The sequence below is a fragment of the Lissotriton helveticus genome, chromosome 5_1 (genome assembly GCF_964261635.1).
Source record: "Lissotriton helveticus chromosome 5_1, aLisHel1.1, whole genome shotgun sequence".
Lineage (NCBI taxonomy): Eukaryota > Metazoa > Chordata > Amphibia > Caudata > Salamandridae > Lissotriton > Lissotriton helveticus.
The window spans coordinates 368,860,370-368,880,618 of NC_136065.1; the positions used below are offsets into that span (position 1 = coordinate 368,860,370).

The 20,249-nt window shown below is 47.9% G+C and overlaps 1 protein-coding gene across 11 annotated transcripts in view; it reads left to right on the top strand.

The window, feature by feature from the left end:
- The window catches only part of UBR4 (ubiquitin protein ligase E3 component n-recognin 4), a 2,329,353-nt gene that overhangs the window by 464,670 nt on the left and 1,844,434 nt on the right, over window positions 1–20,249 (top strand). For all 11 annotated transcript variants that reach the window (XM_078642504.1, XM_078642505.1, XM_078642507.1 and 8 more), the window contains exon 20: window positions 9,054–9,183. In XM_078642504.1, coding sequence (XP_078498630.1) covers window positions 9,054–9,183 — 130 coding nt within the window. The remainder of the gene's footprint in view (window positions 1–9,053; window positions 9,184–20,249) is intronic.

Sequence of the window (20,249 nt, forward strand, 5' to 3'; positions counted from 1 at the left end):
CCACAATCCGATAGACTTTGCAAAAGCTGGTCATGGGGCACGGTATTGAAAGCTGCGGAAAGATCTAAGAGTATCAACACAGCGCTTCCTCCACCGTCCAGTTGCTCTTTTATGGTTTGAGAGACTTCCAGTAAAGCTGTTTCAGTACTGAGATTAGTCCTAAAACCAGACTGACTATCATGGAGATTATGGTTAGCCTCTACATACTCAGTCAGTTGTAAATTGAGACATTTCTCCAAGGTTTTGGAGAGAAATGTCAGCAGTGAGATGGGCCTATAGTTTGCAGCAACTTTGGGGTCGGCAGAAGGCGTCTTCAGCAAGGGGATGGTTTTGGCCCTTTTCCAGCGGCCAGGATCCAACCCCTGTTGCAATAAGGAGCTCAAAACCAAATTGATCACAGAATTTAGAATCTCTGCAATGTCCAAGAACGTTTTTGCAGGGCACGGATCTGAAGGAGATCCGGACTTCAAAGAGGGCATGATTTTCAGGGGAAATAGACAAGAACTCAGTAAAAGAGTAACTAATGCTAGGGCTGGCGAGCCCACCAGACTTGCCCCATCTTGCATACCAGACGAGGGGGTGGCAAAAGACTGTTGAATAATGTAAAATGCACTACAGAGGGCATCTTAGAGATGCCCCTGAAACATAACCCCTGAGTCTACCCCCAGAACCATGACTCTACCAGTCGAGTACTTACCCAAAGACCGATAGCTTGATTTTCTCAATAGGGTAACATTGGCTGGTTTCACTTGGAAATTCTTCTAAGTGTCGATTATCACAATTTTGAAATATTCCTAAAAAATCGTCCAAACATCAAAAAGGAAATTACTCACCTATTATCAGGAGAGATCCCAGTGCTGCACCTTTGAGCCCAGCACTGAACCTGAAAAGTAATTATAACCGTGATTTACCGTTAACCCAATTTTCCTCCATAGGAATACATTGTCTGGTTTTTGCCAGAATTTTTTCTAAGTGTCGATTTTCAAAACTCACAAATATTCCTTAAAAATCGCCTTTGTAACAAAAACGATTTCTTTCAACTGTTTTCAGGAAATGCACCAGGGCTGAATCCAGGATCCAGCCCTGAGTAAGAAAAACATTTGTAAAGTGATTTTATTGCATTTACTAAAACTTTCCAATTGAGCTCAATGTTATTTTGTGTTTAAACTTGTGGTGCATATTGCAACAGCTATAACTATTGCATTTAAAAGTCAACTGCTATTTGAAAGTATTCAATTGCAACATCTCATTCTGAGAAAGTATTTATGATACCTACTGTGGTTCTAAAATAAAGTAACTATATATTTTTATATACAAAACAATTGGCCTAGAGTTCAGTTCTTGAGTGTGTGAGGCCATTTGCTGACTGTACAACAAATGCGTTACACTGTCCTCTGATACGGCCTTACTGCTTGACCAAGCTACCACTTTAGAGAGTAAGGTTAAATCTAACTTTAGCCTCTGCCAAACCTCTGGGGACTCTGCACACTGTACCTTACTTTGGCCCAGTACATACAGAGCCACTTTCTTACAACCCGTTTATAACATATGAATTTGTGTCATTTTGAGTAGATTTTAGCCAATCAGCTTATTATGATTATATGATTGATTTTCCTGGTACGTATGTTCTTTTATTTTGTTGTTCTTTATAGCAGCAATGTTTGACAAAAATATTAGTCTCACCTTTTAGTTGAATATATTTTAGGTTGTGATTTAGTGTCCTCTTGTGAGCTTGTTGTAATACAGTAAGGAGTCAATCATGGTATGTAAAGTGTTATAATCATGGCCCATTTGGGCATTAGCAGTGGCATATAACAATTGGTTGTGTATGACATACTTTATACAGTGTCCATGACTATACCAACAATGAATTTGCCCATTTGGGCTTAATTGTGAAGTACAGCTGTGATTATATGCAATCAAGGAATTGAGTCCATGAGTTAGTATTGTATTGCAATACTTGAAATTGCAGTAATTTAGTGAGCGCCACCACGCAGAGGGTTATAGATGGTGTTTCTTGAGTATTGGCCCACTCGGGCTCAGTTGTGCGATCCAATTGCCATTTAACCGTGATCCTATACAATGAATGATATAAATTTGATTTATTATGTATTTTTTTTTAAATGTTTAATTTGTACATAGATTAACTATATCATTGATCACGTTTTTTTAAGTTAAGTGCATGGTAACTTGCTGTCTTCTGTGTCTTTGATGACTTATTGTATAAAACTAACAAGTTCTATATTGTGTGATGAAACCGTCAATTTTGGCCGAAACGCGCTGCAACATACTTTTGGCAAATAAATGAGATTATGAGCAATATTTAGTGTCTTCATCAATCTTGTGGGAGGAATCACAAGTTGTGTATTGTCAGTGTTTTATTTATATATATATATTTATATGTGTGTGTGTGTGTGTATGTATAATATATATATATATATATATATATCTATATATATATATATCTATATATATATCCAACAGTCGTTGTCCTTAATACCAGAGCCACACCACAGGAGGTAAGTTATCAGGCATTTATTCAAGGTAAAAAACAGCAGCTTCGACACACAGGGCAAAGTCCTTTCAATGTAAAGTTCCCGACGCGTTTCTTGCTCTCCATAGCACTTAGTCATGGGCTGGTGAATGCCTGCACCTTCAAGCTTAATCAGCACCTGAACCTCGTGACACTCGCCTCAGTGGTGTGGCTCTGGTATTAAGGACAACGACTGTTGGATTTTTTGCGCCTCGTCCGGCCGCGCCAGAGCTCCGCCGTGGAAGCGGTCTGTGCTGGCGCCAACCGACGCCGGCACTTATGAACAGGAGGGGCGGAAAAAGCAGCAAGATGCAGCTTCTTCAAAACGGGACATTGGCCTTCAGCCCACTGGGGTTTCATTGTGACAATTTTGCATCAATACAAGCGGCTCACGGAAGCGACATTGTTCAGCACTGCAAAGACCAGAAGGCCGTTCCAGCGGCCCCGCCCACTGAGGCGAGTGTCACGAGGTTCAGGTGCTGATTAAGCTTGAAGTTGACTGATCCATTGCAAGACCCAGACTTGGATCAGGGTGACAGTGGGCTACAAGATCCAGACGCCACTGGTCGTGATACTTCTATCTCCCCTCCAGTTGATATAGGGGGATTCCATAACCTGATGGAGAGAGCGTCAAAGAGGTTTGGACTACTGCCGATTACGAGAGGAGTCTGAATGTTACCTCTATGACTTCAAGGAACAATACAGAAGATCTGTCAAGTCCATTCCCATAATTGAACATGTGTGGGAGGAAGGTATGAAAATCATGCAAAATCCAGCCACGGTTATTCCGGTTCTCCCCAGACTGGAAAAGAAGTATAAGGCCCCAGAAGGCAGTCAAGCTTGTCTTCTTGGACAGCCGAAGCCTGATTCGGTGATCTCACAGGCCACCCAAAGCCAGTCCAAAAACCCGTCAACACCTTTGACTACGCCTCCGGACAAGGACGGTAGGCGTCTGGATAACGTGGGGAAGAGGTTTTCTTCCATGGCCAGCTTGCTTGTTAGAGCGGCAAATGCTCTCGCCATTCTAGGCAGATACGATCGCCAGATGTGGTGCGACATGGAACCGTTTGTGGAACAACTACCAGACTCCACAAGGGATGAGGCCAAGAGCGTGCTGATGGAGGCAGAGAAATCCTCCTCTGAAGTTATCGACTGTGCTATGGATATTGCTTCCACGGCTTTTCGGGCCTTAGCAGGGTCAGCAGTGCTACGTCGCCAGGGCTGGTTGAGAGCCACCTGGTTTTGTCAGGAGGTCCAAAATATGATCCTGGATCTCCCATTTGATGGAGAGATGCTTTTCGGTAAGCATGTTGATGATGCCCTGCAAAATACAAAAAAGGATACAGACACGGCGAAGTCCTTGGGATCACTCAACTACCGTAAGGTAGTGGCAGAGGATTCTCTTCGTATAGAGGCAACACCCAACAGAGATATTCCTCGCAATCTTCTCAGTCTTATAAGACCCAATACTCAAATCAACGGCAGGGACAATCGGCATCTTACTCTCGCCAACCTCCGCGAGGCCGTCAGAACCGTCAGGGACGTGACAACGCCAAGCGGCAATAGCGGCCTCCTGGCTCTACCTACTGTTCCTTCCCTCCCAGTCACATCAGTGGGGGGCAGGATATCATTTTGTCTGAACAGCTGGAAGTCTATAACATCGGACCAGTGGGTCCTGAATATTGTAGAGAGTGGCCATACGTTGGAATTCCAAGATCATCCTCCAACAAGAGCTCCGGGCGCCATCCGCACAAAACATCTGGGACTACTCCATCTCTAAGCCCATCAATTGTTCCTCAAGGGGGCAATAGAACCGGTACCTCTCTCTCAGAGGGGCAGAGGTTTTTATTCCAGGTTCTTCCTCGTGCGGAAGACGGCAGAGACTTGGCACCCCATACTAGACCTACGAGAGCTCAACACTTATCTCATCAAACTCTCTTTCAGTATGGTCACTCTCCAAGAAATTCTTCCTCTTTTGAACCCAGGCGACTATTTGGCATCTGGATTTAGAAGATGCGTATTTCCATATTCCGATACACCCAGCTCACGGACAATATCTGTGCTTCACAGTGGGCAAGAGCCATTTCCAATTCAAGGTGCTTCCGTTTGGCCTTCGGTCTGCACCAAGGGTGTTCACCAAAGTGTTAGCACCAGTAGCGGCTTTTCTACGAAAACAATCCCTGGAAGTTTTCCCTTACTTGGACGACTGGCTCGTCAAGGCTCCATCCTTCAAGGAAACTTCTCAAGCCGTTTCAACTTGCATCCAGTTGTTCCGTCACCTGGGCCTTCAGCTAAACAAACACAAGTCAGTTCTGCAACTCTCCAGATCCACAAGATTCCTGGGGGCCATTTTGGACACCACGCAATGTACAGCTCGTCCTTCGGAAGAGCGTCAACAGAAGTTGATGGTATCAGCTCGCCAACTGTTCCACAAGAAATGCCTTTCAGTCCGTCAATACAAGTCCCTTCTCGGGTCTATGTCATCCTGCATACCATTAATACCGCATTGCAGGCTGCGAATGCGTCCTCTGCAGGAAGAACTAGACAAACAATGGCGCCAAGCAGAGGGATCATTCAACGACAAGGTGTTTGTGACATCAGCAATGAGAAGGGCATGCGAATGGTGGCTAATACAAGACAATATCGCACAAGGTCTGACGTTCAGAATTTCACCATCCCCCCTGATCATGACCACGGAAGCCTCTTTGGAAGGCTGGAGAGCAGTGCTCCGAGAGCTTCAAGCCAGCGGGCACTGGAGTCCAGAGCAGCGCCAGTGCCATATCAATTTTCTGGAGCTGACGGCCATTCGGTTGGTTTTGCAGGCTTTCCTTCCCAGAGTTCGCAACCATACAGTGCTGGTCTGGTCGGACAATACAACGGCCATGCACTACGTCAACAAGCAAGGGGGTACGAGGTCGCAAACTCTGTCCACAGAAGCTCAGAGGATCTGGGATTATGCGATTCTTCACAGCATCACTCTGAGAGCCGAACACCTGGCAGGCTCGCTCAATGTCAAGGCGGATGCCCTGAGTCGACAGACAGAGGTGACTCACGAATGTGAATTGAATCAGTCCATTCTGGAGAGTGTGTTCTCGGTTTGGGGGACACCAACCATCGACCTGTTTGCCTCTCCGGTGAACGCCAAATGCCGGTTTTACGCAAGCAAAGTTCACCATCAGGGATCCCTGGGGAACGCCCTTTCGATGGCCTGGTACAGCGCATTCTTTTACGCTTTTCCTCCAATTCCCCTCATTCCTCGAGTACTCAGGAAAATGAAGGCGGAACCATGCAAGATGATTCTCATTGCACCAGCATGGCCCCGGCAATTCTGGTACACAGAACTCCTGCGGCTCTCCCAGGCTCCTCCAATTCGCTTACAACCAATTCCGTCCCTGTTGTCAAGGAATCAGGGACAGGTTTACCATCCGGATCCGAAATCGCTACACTTGACAGCGCGGCTCCTGAACACAGAGAGTTCAGTCATCTGAATCTCTCCCAGGAATGTAGAGAAGTTTTGTCACAGGCTCGAGCACCAATAAAACTTACAAGGCAAAATGGAAGAGGTTCTGCCTATGGTGTCAAAGACAAGGTCTCCATCCTTACAAGTCTCTGCCTCATCAACTATTGCCATATATACTATCATTGGCTAAGTCTGGGTCGGTGCATTCGTCTGTGAAGGTACATCTTGCAGCCATATCAAGGTTTCGGGGCAGTTCTTCAGGCCCTTCCTTATGGTCCTCTAGGATTGTTAAACAATTCTTAAAGGGCTTGTTCCGGATGTATCCTCCAGTTCGACCTCCTCCACCAGTTTGGCAGCTCAATCTTGTCCTGGCTCAACTCATGAAAGCTCCGTTTGAGCCTGTGCACAAGGCGGACTTGAAGTTCCTGTCTTGGAAACTTGCCCTCCTCTTAGCTCTGACATCAGCGAGAAGAGTTAGTGAGCTTCAAGCCCTCTCCATAGTGCATCCATTCCTTCAATTCAAAAAGGATGTTCTTATTCTTTGCACCAATCCGAAGTTTATTCCGAAGGTGCCGTCTGAGTTCCACTTGAATGAACCTTTGATTTTAAAGTCTTTCTTTCCGCGTCCTTCTACGCCTGCGGAACGCACATTACATTCTTTGGACGTTCAGAGATGCTTGAAATTCTACTTAGAGCGCACACGTCCCTTTCGGAAATCATCCCAGTTGTTTGTGTCCTACAGCGCCCCACGGAAGGGGTTTCCTTTGGCAAAGAGTGGCATTTCCCGCTGGATCTCCAGTGCGATTCAATTCTGCCATCAGGATGCGGGCAAGCCACTGGACAGAAAAGTCCGTGCCAATTCCACAAGGTCTGTGGCATCGTCTGTGGCTCTCTTCTCTGGAGTCACCATTAAGGACATATGCAGGGCAGCAACGTGGAGCAGTACTCATACCTTCACAAAGCACTACTGCCTGGAGTCTGCAGGACAAGACGACGCTGCTGTTGGTCAAGCAGTTCTGCGGAATCTTTTTCATTGAGAGGTGAGCTTTCCCTACGATCCCTCCATCCTGGTGAGCACATTTTGTTTATTGTTTTGCTATGCTATAAGTATTGCTAATATGGTTATGTAATGCCATGTATCTACAAAATGTGTCTTTGTGATTTACTGCTAGCTACTCTGATACAAAGCATGGGAATCTATGAAAGTTCCAATACTGGGGCAAGAAAACAAGTTACTTACCTGTAACTTTGGTTCCCCAGTATTGGTAACTTTCATAGATTCCCATGCACCCACCCTCCTCCCCTGGGAAAGCTCAGTCTTTTTTACAAGAGATAGTGGCGGTTTGCACAACGGATTCGAAAATCTGAGGCTCTGAGCTCTCTCAGGAAGGTTCTATGGGGTGAGGCTGCTCTGATTGGTCCTGGCAAAAGTTTGGTCTCTTTTACAAAAAGAGGGTGATAGGATACAAAATGAGATGAGGCCTAGGCCTATTTTTCTCTTTTGTTTCTATGGTTGTTATACTATCGAGGCTCCCATTCCAACGACGGGGAATGATACAAAGCATGGGAATCTATGAAAGTTACCAATACTGGGGAACCAAAGTTACAGGTAAGTAACTTGTTTTCATGCATTGCGAGGACGTGAGTTATAGGTACCTTAGGGCGCGAGTTATAGTTACTTGAGCTAACTAGAACTGCTGAATTTTTATCATTTTTGTGTGTGTAAAATCTGAATCTAACTATGTCCAAGAAAGCTTTCAATTTTTTCCAGTGAATTTCGAGGTTTTTTTAAGGCTTGTTCAGGACTATAGTGTCCCTATAGTCGGAGTGTGTAAGTGGTTGTGTGGGTGTGCATGCTGGTGTGTCTGGTGAGTTGTGAGTGCTTGTGTGACTGACTGTGTGGTGGCTGTAAGGCTGTGAGAGTGGCTGTGTGCTTGTGATTGATTTTGTGGATCTGTGTGTGGCTGTGAGAGTGGTTGTGGGGGTGTGTGAGTGAGTGTGTGAGCTGGTGTGTGAGCTGGTGTGTGGGTAAGTGTGATTGTGTGTTTTTTTTTTATTGGAGTCCGAAATAGCCCGAATTCTCCCGCATCCATGAGAATGTGGGAGGATCCATAGATCCTCGGGTGGACCAACCCCTCCATTAGTCCCACTGAGTCAGGGTACCTCTACCCTGTCTCTTTTCCATCACTTTTCCATTTTATTTTCCCTGCTGGGAGCAGAGTCCCGATTAACAAAATGGTGGCTGCAACTTTTCTCTCAGGATGCAGCCAGCCAATCACAGCATTGCTGTTGGCGCGTGGATCCGCGAATCTGCAGAGGGTCCGCGTCCCTAGATACACAAATTTTATTTTCGGTTAATATCTCAAACTATTGAACAGATTTACAACAAATCACAAAAAAACGTGCTTTCTAGACCAAGAGCTAGCTTTCTGCCAAATTTGGTATAGTTCCGTCCAGCAGTTTGGGATGTAGTCATGTTCTAAATCCCCGTGGAGATTAACATGGGGAAAATGCGTTCTGGGACCCCACCTTTTTCTCTGCCCCCGCTTGAGGGTCCACCTCGAAACTTTCCAGACAGCAGCATGAAGTGAGTAGCTAACGGTTTTAGAAAAATTTGTAAAGATTCGTCAAACAGCGCCAAATATATAGGCAAGTCAAAAAAACGTTTTTCCTGTGGAAGCTAGATCCCAACTAGAACTGCTTATTGACAACTGCCAGTAGATAATATATTTATTTCATGAGTCTCTGGAGGGAAATTATTCGAACGCTTCTGAATGATATCAGGTCTTGTTGCGCTATCTCTCTGCTTTTTACTTCTAAAACTGAAAAAATATTAGAAAAAGAAAAAATTAGATGCGTATTCTGGTGAGTGCTTCATAATGCACATGCTTCTTTCTTTAAATCTCAGAGTGAACGGAACATGTTATTTTTCTGCTTTTGTTCTTCTTCACTGCATGAGGTCAGAATAAGGGAAAGGGCTTCATTTTAGCCTCTTGGTTTAGCACTGTTCTTGGCCCTTGGGATGCATGTTTTGTAATCTTGATTCTTTTATGTACACAGGTCCAGTACAATCTCCTCTCTCCCCCTTCCTGTGGAATAGGTGGGTCTCAAGACAGCAGACGTGCATCGGCCCCCATGTACCATGGCTTCAAAGAAGTGGAGGAAAACTGGGCCAAACACTACACAGCAGGTGAGTGTGTAGCACATGGTCACAAAATAACTTAGGTGTGTTTTCCCATACTCTGCTGGGCAGGGGATATATTCATATGTCATTTGAAATCCTATTAATGATGGTGGTGTGTGTGTGGACATTAGTAGTTTTTTCTTTGATGATCCAAGGGGCCTAACGAAAACATAATAGTGGCACTATGCATTTTGTGGTGATCTTTATAATTCTCTGTAGTTACTGCTTAGCAATCTTTTTGATTGAGCTCTTGCACGGTAAAAGTTGAGTACACCATATTTTATTATGGACAGTACATGCAGCATGGTGCCTTCCTTCAGATTTTATGTTCCTTGGTTATGTTCTAGGCTAATAAGAATTTTGCATTGCTGAGAGCCCATGAGGTACTGTTCCTTCCTTCTTTGAGAGATCCCAAGAACAGCCATTCATAACTACTTGGTTATTGTGTGAAGACCATGAACATGGCCTGTTTGATGTTTTTATTGGGAGCCATTACGTGTACTAGATATGGTTGTCTTGAACGATTAGTGTTCCCTACTTTATTATGTGTGTACGGTAATTGATGTACCCGCTTTCTTAGGTTCTGCTTGCCAACATATTTAGCTGAGCGTTGTTTAAGACCTGTTGTGGGCATTACTGATGCTTACAGTAAGCTTTGGTGTCCGCCCATTACTTACTGGCAGTCTTGTCAGTCTTATTTGCTTGATGCTAAATGCATGGCTTTACTTGTTTATTTTTTTCTCAGAACACACTATACGAGTGCTTGCGTGTTCTTGCTCTTGTACCCACTCACACTCTCTTTACATGCTCTCTATACTCGCTCTCCTGCCCCAGATCATCTGTTGCTCACTTGTCCTTTTATTTTTAGGTTTCGCCTACGCAGCGCGCAAGCGCTACTTTGGAGTGACCGCTTGGAAGCACTCCGGGCTTTTTGGAAACTTGTGCGTGTTAAGCACTGTTTCCAATGAGCCCTCGTGCATGTATGGTGTTTACCTTGCGGGACCGAGCAGCGGTGCCATCTGTTTGCAATTATCGCGCCCGCTGCTGCTCGCTCCCGTAAGGTAAATGCTGTAGATGGACTGAGCCTGGAAGACGCCTCCCCGTTCCCATCTGTGGCGTTTCTGGCTGCAGATTGCGTGTCGCGTTAAATTCCGCGACCACTGCGCAGCGCTTGTCTTTCAGCGCTTGTTTGCAATGTCATTGCCCTCTTGCAGATTACTCAACAAGGATACTTCAAGTATGCGAATTGGTTTTGGGCCGGTTTTGGGGAAGGTCCCTTGGGACAAACAGCAGGTACCCTCCTGACATCAACGTAACAAAAGCAGGGCATCATTAATGTAGTTAGTTATATAGTACACACCAGCCTAAAAGTATCCATGAAAAGTTATACCTAACATCACTCTGCATTTAAGCAATTACTTCGGGTTTGCGATGCAAAACTCCCAACTAGGCATCACAACGCCATCCTAACAGTCCGTTTTCTGTTTTTACTAAAACCTTAACAGATCAGATGTTTTTTTTATATTGGTTACTTTTCCTTCTCCTGTGTACTCGTTTACATTCAGGTCCCTTTGTCCATCGCAACCACCTGACCGTCTTTAAAGGGTCCGAGGCAGGGATGCCATCAAAGACATTGAGGCTGATGGAGAGATAAGGGCAGCAGCCCCGCCCAGTCTCTCTGGGGCTGGGAGCCGCCGCACACCTTTGATGTGTCCCCTGACAGATAAAGCAGGGCAGACCAACTGTAAACTGCTTAGTAATGGCGTCACTGCAAATCACTACGGGCCCGTGGTGTCATGGGAAGCCAGCTCCACAAACGGTGAACCTGAGCAGGGTCACACACATACGCACTGAGGCCGTAAAAGGTTAAAAACACTCCGCTCGTTTAAGTGTGTAAAGAAACCGCAGTGAATGCACCTAGGGCCACAGATGGGAAGATGACCGACACCGGAGCTGCGACCTCATACTAAACATTCAACGGTTGAAGCAAATGCTGCACCCTGCTAACAAACCTTTTACTAAATGAGCGTGCCATGTATGCCAGTTTTGGGAACATACGTGCTGCTGCTTGAAATCTCGCAGAAGGAAACATCTGTGCTGCGTCACTGGCAAGTCTTTCACCACACAAATAAGTGCCATTGTTAAGTTTGGAAGGGCCTGCAGAAAAGCGCATAATACACTGGCAAAAAATTCTTATGATTTATTTCCCTGTCAGGGCTACGCTGATATCTGCGTGTTTTAGTGCAGAATTAAAAAACGAATGTTTAAGATCCTTTGCTGGCAATACAAACCAAGGAAGCCAAGCTGCACTCACTACAAGGCAGGGGGGGCACTTTTGTGTGCAGATAACAGCCCGAATCTCCCATGCCAACCCTTTCTCTGGCTATAAAAACAAGCATTTACAATGCAATGGTTTCGCCTTTGGAAAAGTTAGAGCAAAATTTGTATTTGTGTTGGTTTTGAAAACAGATAAATAAATGGCATTGTCATTTACATTGCCATTAGCTTAATCTCTCGCAAATGTGAGACCTATTGTACCCTACGGACGAGCTCAGCAGACAGCAATTACTACCACACACACACACCCAGAGCCAGCCACACACACCCAGAGTCAGCCATACACACCCAGAGTCAGCCATACACACCCAGAGTCAGCCACACACACCCAGAGTCAGCCACACACACCCAGAGTCAGCCACACACACCCAGAGTCAGCCACACACACCCAGAGTCAGCCACACACACCCAGAGTCAGCCACACACACCCAGAGTCAGCCACACACACCCAGAGTCAGCCACACACACCCAGAGCCAGCCACACACACCCAGAGCCAGCCACACACACACACACACACCCAGAGCCAGCCACACACACCCACACACACACACCCAGAGCCACACACACACACACCCAGAGCCACACACACACCCAGAGTCACACACACACACACACACACCCAGAGCCACACACACACACACACACACACACCCAGAGCCACACACACACCCAGAGCCACACACACACACACACACCCAGAGCCACACACACACCCAGAGCCCCCCCCCCACACACACACACCCAGAGCCACACACACACCCAGAGCCACACACACACACAGAGCCACACACACACACACGCACACCCAGAGCCACACACACACCCAGAGCCACACACACACACACCCAGAGCCTTACACACACACACCCAGAGCCACACACACACACCCAGAGCCACACACCCAGAGCCACACACACACACACACACACACCCAGAGCCACACACACACACACACACACACCCAGAGCCACACACACCCAGAGCCACACACACACACCCAGAGCCACACACACACACCCAGAGCCACACACACACACCCAGAGCCACACACACACCGAGCCACACACACACACCCAGAGCCACACACACCCAGAGCCACACACACCCAGAGCCACACACACCCAGAGCCACACACACCCAGAGCCACACACACCCAGAGCCACACACACCCAGAGCCACACACACCCAGAGCCACACACACCCAGAGCCACACACACACCCAGAGCCACACACACACACCCAGAGCCACACACACACACCCAGAGCCACACACACACACCCAGAGCCACACACACACACCCAGAGCCACACACACACACCCAGAGCCACACACACACACCCAGAGCCACACACACACACCCAGAGCCACACACACACACCCAGAGCCACACACACACACCCAGAGCCACACACACACACCCAGAGCCACCCACCCACACCCAGAGCCACACACCCACACCCAGAGCCACACACCCACACCCAGAGCCACACACCCACACCCAGAGCCACACACCCACACCCAGAGCCACACACCCACACCCAGAGCCACACACCCACACCCAGAGCCACACACACACACCCAGAGCCACACACACACACCCAGAGCCACACACACACACCCAGAGCCACACACACACACCCAGAGCCACACACACACACCCAGAGCCACACACACACACACCCAGAGCCACACACACTCACCCAGAGCCACACACACACACCCAGAGCCACACACACACCCAGAGCCACACACCCACCCAGAGCCACACACACACCCACCCAGAGCCACACACACACTCAGCAGAGCAAGCACAGCGAGGGGGCAGGGAAGCAAGCACAGCGAGGGGGCAGGGAACTAAAAGTAAAATACTAAAAATAAAGTATTCCATGTCGCAATTAAAGTTACCATCACCCAGTCACTGGTTAATGACTGTAAAAACATCATCATCACCTATATACCGAAGGGAGGAGTAAAGAACCTCAGGATTCCACAAACAATTTTGCTGCACCTCTTCAGTGGGCGATTAGGAATGCAGAAATGGGAAAGAGACCTTCAAGCATTGGTACCAAAAATCTTGCTAAATTAGAGGCTTTGTACTATCTCAAATCATAAATACCTGCATGCTCGGGGCTAAAGTTACTTGTTCATTAAGACATACCTTATCTTTTCTGAAACCATACTTTACAAACCTTTTGTGGTAGTGCAGCCCTCCCTGTTCCCCGACTGTTGTTTCCGAGCTGTTTAGCTCCAGAAAGAGCTTCTTGACAACCTTTCATCCTCCTTTACCTAGATTCGGGTTATCTGGGATATTACCCACAATTAACAGGCTCCCATAGAGCCTCTGATGGCCTTTCCTGAAGTAAGCTCTTCATATGATAACAGGTGTATCATCAGAGTGTACGGCGCCCGGGTGTTTATTGTTAACTATCCTCATTTCGTGGACCTCTGAAGAAAGAAAAACTGACTGTCCCCTCTAGGGTTTGAACCTGTGGCCATGGGTCAAACACACACCCCTCCGGTGGATGCATCAGTCCTCGGAGCATCCAGCCCATTCACTTTCGTCTTTTGATGAGGTCTCGAGCTTGTCAGTTCCTTGCTCCTAAGAAGACGAAGAGAGATGGATACAATGTGGTGTTTTTACCTTCACAGATACTTTTCTGTGGTTTTGTGTTATTTTTCGCTTCTTTTCACTCCGGCCTCCTTTCCACCGGTAACATTTTTGACACGTGTTGTTGCAGACGGGCCTGGCGGGCAGCGCCTCGCTTTCCTCTCTTACCCCGTTCCTGACTTGCTGCTCTGTGATGTGCTGGCTGCGGGTGTAGCTGACAAACACAATGCTGTCCCTGCTGCAGGACATTGGGCCCTGCTCCAGTGCTGCGTCTCAGCCACGAATCGTGGTTCAAGTAGGGCTAGTTGTAGAAATGTAAATACGAGGCTGTGAGTAACATTCGCATATGGACGTCCTGCCCCAGTGCAGTCACTTAACATTAGCCCCCTCAGTGCGGGGGGAGGGTGTCTCCCTCGAGGGCTGAAGCCGGCAGCACGCCCCGCTACAGGGCGCAGCTAGTTTACTTGACTTACGAAGGTGAGGTGGCTTTGGGTCGTGTCTTTCCCGCGGAGCCCCTTCAACCTCCAATGAGTGCAATTATCCCCAGCTGTTGACTTTGAATTAGTGGTTTGGTTTTTAAAGGCATTTTAGACAATTCCACTACCTCGGGGCGGGTTACCCTAGCAAGTCATGTTACACTTCAAGCCAACGCTGAACGCTCCGATGGCTAATGGGCTACTTTCAAATTTGACCCGGCTCTCACATAAATGCCTTTTTTATGACATGGCTAGAGGAACTTTAGTGCCGTAGGAGGAACTAACTACTCGACTACCATTTCAAGCCACCCCTCCCGTTCACACTCGGAAACATCTTTTCAGTATACAAAAGCTACATTTGTGCTTCCTTTAACTTGACTGAGAGTGGCCGTAGGCGGTTATAATATTGTAGTTGAAGTGTGCATCTCATTACAATGTTATTGGGATGGTTAGAAATTCTGAATACAGGCTCGGGCGCTTGTGGCACACTGTGGTGCTGTGAATATACACAGACTGTTTAATACTAAACACAGCCAGCGCAGCATTTTGGATGTGATTTTGTGATGCGGACCCACGTTACTGCATCTGCAGTCCTGTGAATTAGTAACTTAACCAAATGTGCTTAATTACAAAAAATCACACTTTTTTTTATTATAGTAAGGAAACCGGTCATGATGCGGAATTCAAAATTTAAAATTGGGGTTTACCTAGTGCACCTGACCATTTTCCTAATCATCGACCCAAAAAGTAAGCATGTCGATCCAAAGGGTGTACAGCCTAAGAAAGCTGTTGACTCCAAAAGACCATCGGCACCGAAACCCTCGGCACCGAAGAGCGTCACGCTGCAAATACACTCTGCACCAAAAGGCTTAGCACCAAATACAATCGTCGAGCCCAAAAAACCATCAGAACCGAAGACATCGGAACCGAAGAAAATCGTACAACCGAAAAAGGTCGTCGATCCAACTGATACAGACGAACCTAAAAAGGCTGCCGAACACACAAAAAAGACAATCGACCCAAAGAAACACCAGGCTTCGGACAAAAAACGTACCGAACCAAAAGCCCCGGTCGATCCAAAACAAGTCGCCGAGCCTAAGAAGGCCACCGATCCAAAGAGACTCTAAAGCCAAGGAACGCATTGAACCAAGAAAGGTTAACGAACCTAAATCAGCTGTCGAGCCCAAAGGAGCTCCGACACCAAAAAGCACCGAGCCACAGACTCCAAAGCCACGGACTGTCGAGGAAGAACTACTCCACCCACATCCAGTGTCCGAGGAGCAAGCTAAATTATATATCGATCCAGATCAGGACACGTCATAGTCTACCACCGGAAGAAGAGGCCTTTACCACAAGACACTCCTTCTCCAGTTCCTCCAAAGAAAAAAGACTTTGGCACATCTCCCTCAAGGCCTTTCACTCCTCCTCCTTTTCTGCCTGGTATGCCTTTCGTTCCTTACTCTCCCACACACTCTGATCACAATGAGAGAGAGGACATGGGGGAAGATCTTCATTACAATTATGATGACACTGGGGATCCTGATCAACAAGATAACACATGGGATGACCTGCACATCTCCTGAGGCGGAAGCCGGGAGAAGAGATTGATAGCGTCAAAACTGCTTATTTTTAAAACATTGTGTGTTCACTGATAACTGTGTATTTTAAAAGCCTTCATTTCGTGTTGCCATTTTGCACAACCACGCCCAGCGGACTCTAGCGCTGACGTGGATTGACTTGCAGCTTGCCGCCATTCGCTCGGCACCTCGAGGCCACGCCCATCTCCCTAGGCCACGCCCCCAGCGCCGTGTATTTTAGGCGCGCTGACTTCGAGCGCGACCTAGAAGCCTGCACATCTCCTGAGGCGGAAGCTGGGAGAAGAGATTGATAGCGTCAAAACTGCTTATTTTTAAAACATTGTGTGTTCACTGATAACTGTGTATTTTAAAAGCCTTCATTTCGTGTTGCCATTTTGCACAACCACGCCCAGCGGACTCTAGCGCTGACGTGGATTGACTTGCAGCTTGCCGCCATTCGCTCGGCACCTCGAGGCCACGCCCATCTCCCTAGGCCACGCCCCCAGCGCCGTGTATTTTAGGCGCGCTGACTACGAGCGCGACCTAGAAGCCTGCACATCTCCTGAGGCGGAAGCCGGGAGAAGAGATTGATAGCGTCAAAACTGCTTATTTTTAAAACATTGTGTGTTCACTGATAACTGTGTATTTTAAAAGCTTTCATTTCGTGTTGCCATTTTGCACAACCACGCCCAGCGGACTCTAGCGCTGACGTGGATTGACTTGCAGCTTGCCGCCATTCGCTCGGCACCTCGAGGCCACGCCCATCTCCCTAGGCCACGCCCCCAGCGCCGTGTATTTTAGGCGCGCTGACTACGAGCGCGACCTAGAAGCCTGCACATCTCCTGAGGCGGAAGCCGGGAGAAGAGATTGATAGCGTCAAAACTGCTTATTTTTAAAACATTGTGTGTGCACTGATAACTGTGTATTTTAAAAGCCTTCATTTCGTGTTGCCATTTTGCACAACCACGCCCAGCGGACTCTAGCGCTGACGTGGATTGACTTGCAGCGCGCCGCCATTCGCTCGGCACCTCGAGGCCACGCCCATCTCCCTAGGCCACGCCCCCAGCGCCGTGTATTTTAGGCGCGCTGACTAAGAGCGCGACCTAGAAGCCTGCACATCTCCTGAGGCGGAAGCCGGGAGAAGAGATTGATAGCGTCAAAACTGCTTAATTTTAAAACATTGTGTGTTCACTGATAACTGTGTATTTTAAAAGCCTTCATTTCGTGTTGCCATTTTGCACAACCACGCCCAGCGGACTCTAGCGCTGACGTGGATTGACTTGCAGCTTGCCGCCATTCGCTCGGCACCTCGAGGCCACGCCCATCTCCCTAGGCCACGCCCCCTGCACCTCATTCATGTGCACTTCCCGTCCGCGCAGCGGACGAGCGCAGCGGACGCGCCGTTTGCACGCCGAAGGCGCGCCTAAGGCAAGCCCGTCTGGGCCCGTCCGGGCCCAGACGGCCTTAGGCCCAGGTACTATGCACGATCCTCTAAGCCGTATAACTTACACCCAAGACAGGCTTCAAGCATTGAATCCGAATAAACATCTCAATTGTAAATACATCCTCTTGGAAGACAAGCCATTCACGGGCTGTGTCCTCTGCAACCCGCCGGAAGAACAGGAACGTGCACAAACCCTCCGACTTGGCCTTCTCAATTGCAGGTCTCTTGTCAGACACGCTTACGAGATAAATATCCTTGTTCAAAACTCCACGTTAGATATAATGTTTCTTACAGAAACATGGCTGACGCCGAATAACGACTTTGACATGGTCAATGCCGTTCCCCCAGGCTATCAAATACGCTTCCTAAACAGACCGGTCGGGAGAGGCGGTGGGCTAGCCATCCTCTACAAGGACCACCTCACCTGCAGGATTGACAATGGCAATGTCAAAGATTGTGAAAGTTGTAACTTTACTCTACAGATCTCTCCTGCAAGCTCTCTCTCCGGACTCTTAATATATCGGCCGCCAGGCCCACTTGGGGAATTCTCCAGTACATTGATGGATCACGTCACACTAATAGCAACCACTGCCTCTAACTTCCTTCTCCTAGGGGATCTCAATCTCCATTTCCTTGACCCCACGGATAACTCCGCAGCCAACCTATTGATAGATCTTGCGTCAGTCGACCTGCAGCTCATGAACTCACAGGCCACCCATGAAAAAGGCCAGCTTTTGGATCCAATTTTTACGAATATTCTAAATTTTAAAACTCAGGAACCCATTCCCTTTCCTTGGACAGACCACCTACTGGTCCCCATGCACTGGCATCTTAAAACCGTTCCGACTCAACCATCTAAAATCAGGACCCTCGTTAGACGGTGGCACAAGCTGGTGCCGGAGGACTGGGAAGCTAAGCTAAGAGAATCCACCCCGCTCCCCTCCCTGGATCCCAAAACGGCGGACAGAGAATTTAATGAATGGCTCACCCATTCCTTGGATAATCTCATTCCGCACACTAGCACTCTAAAACATACCAAGAGGATCAGTCCCGCTCCATGGCACTCCCCTGCATTGAACGCCTTACGGAAGGAATGCAAAAAGTCTGAACGCATTTGGAGGAAGGATAAGTCTGTGAATAAAAAAGAGGTATTCCAGACATCCATGAGAGCATATAAACTAGCACTCCGTAACGCCAAAAGTGCCTTTTATGAGGAAAAAATAGAGAATTCTTCCTGCTCCGCTAGGGAAACCTTCTTTATTCTTAAAGAGCTCCTCCATGTACCCGCCCCCCCAGAAAAACCGCTGGACCCTAAAGCAGCGGAAGACAAATGTGTCAAACTAGCTACCTTCTTCGATGAAAAAATCAAAAAGATTCTTGCATCTCTTCCCGCTACCGAATCCGATCTCATTGAAGGAGATAAGGACAACCCTCCCCTGCGAATGAATTCCCCCCTGAAATCATCTGCCCTTCACCTGGTCTCCTTTGGTCCCGTTACCATGGAGGAGGTAACCGCCACATTTGCCTCAATCAAGAGTGGCGCCCCCAGTGACCCAGTGCCCATACGGTTCCTCAAAAAAGTCACCCACACCATAGTGCCCCCGCTGACCGCTCTGATTAACACCTCATTATTCCAAGGTGAAGTCCCTCTTAGCTGGAAAGAGGCGGTCGTTAAAGGACTTCTTAAGAAGCCTTCCCTAGACCCAGAGGACCTATCAAACTATAGACCCATCTCCCTTCTCCCCTGGATTGGTAAGGTCACTGAGAAGCTAGTAAATAAAAAACTGTCACAGTTCTTGGAAACTAACCACCTACTCAAGAACTCCCAAACGGGCTTCCGACCAGGTCAGGGCACTGACACCGCACTCCTTGCAGCAGTGGAGAAGGCCAGAGACATTCTTGACACAGGAGGATCAGTGGCAGTGATCCTCCTGGACCTGAGTGCGGCCTTCGACACTGTCAGCCACCAGGTCTTAACTCAACGCCTGGGAAACATCGGAGTGAAGGACAAAGCTCTGAAATGGCTCACATCATTTCTCTGCCAACGCTCCTTCCAAGTCTGGGAAAGTGACAGCCGCTCCCCTGCCATCCCCCTCCGGTGTGGTGTGCCCCAGGGCTCGTCACTAAGCCCCACGTTATTTAACGTGTACATGGCCCCACTGGAGGAGGTGGTCACCCCATTTGGAGTGACTATCATCAACTATGCTGACGATACACAGCTGGTGGTAACGCTATCTCACCCCAAGCAAGAACCCTCCAACCTACATGGCTGTCTCTCCAAAATACACCAATGGATGAACGACTCAGCCCTCAAGCTCAATGGGTCAAAAACAGAGATTTTGCTCCTGGGACAAAAAGGGCTCTCCCTACCCCCGAACATCTGGCCCGTCTGTCTTGGGGAACCTCCTGCCCCCAAGGCGGAGGTCAAGAGCTTGGGAATATGGTTAGAAAAAGATCTCACCTTTAGAACACAGGCAAGGAAGACGGCCGGCGTCTGTTTCGGCCTTCTAAGGTCATGTAGGAAAGTGCTCCCCCTACTTCCTTTTAATTCCAGGAAACTGCTGATCCAAGGCCTGATTGTCTCCAGGCTGGACTACAGTAACGCCATTTATCTGGGAGCCCCCGAAG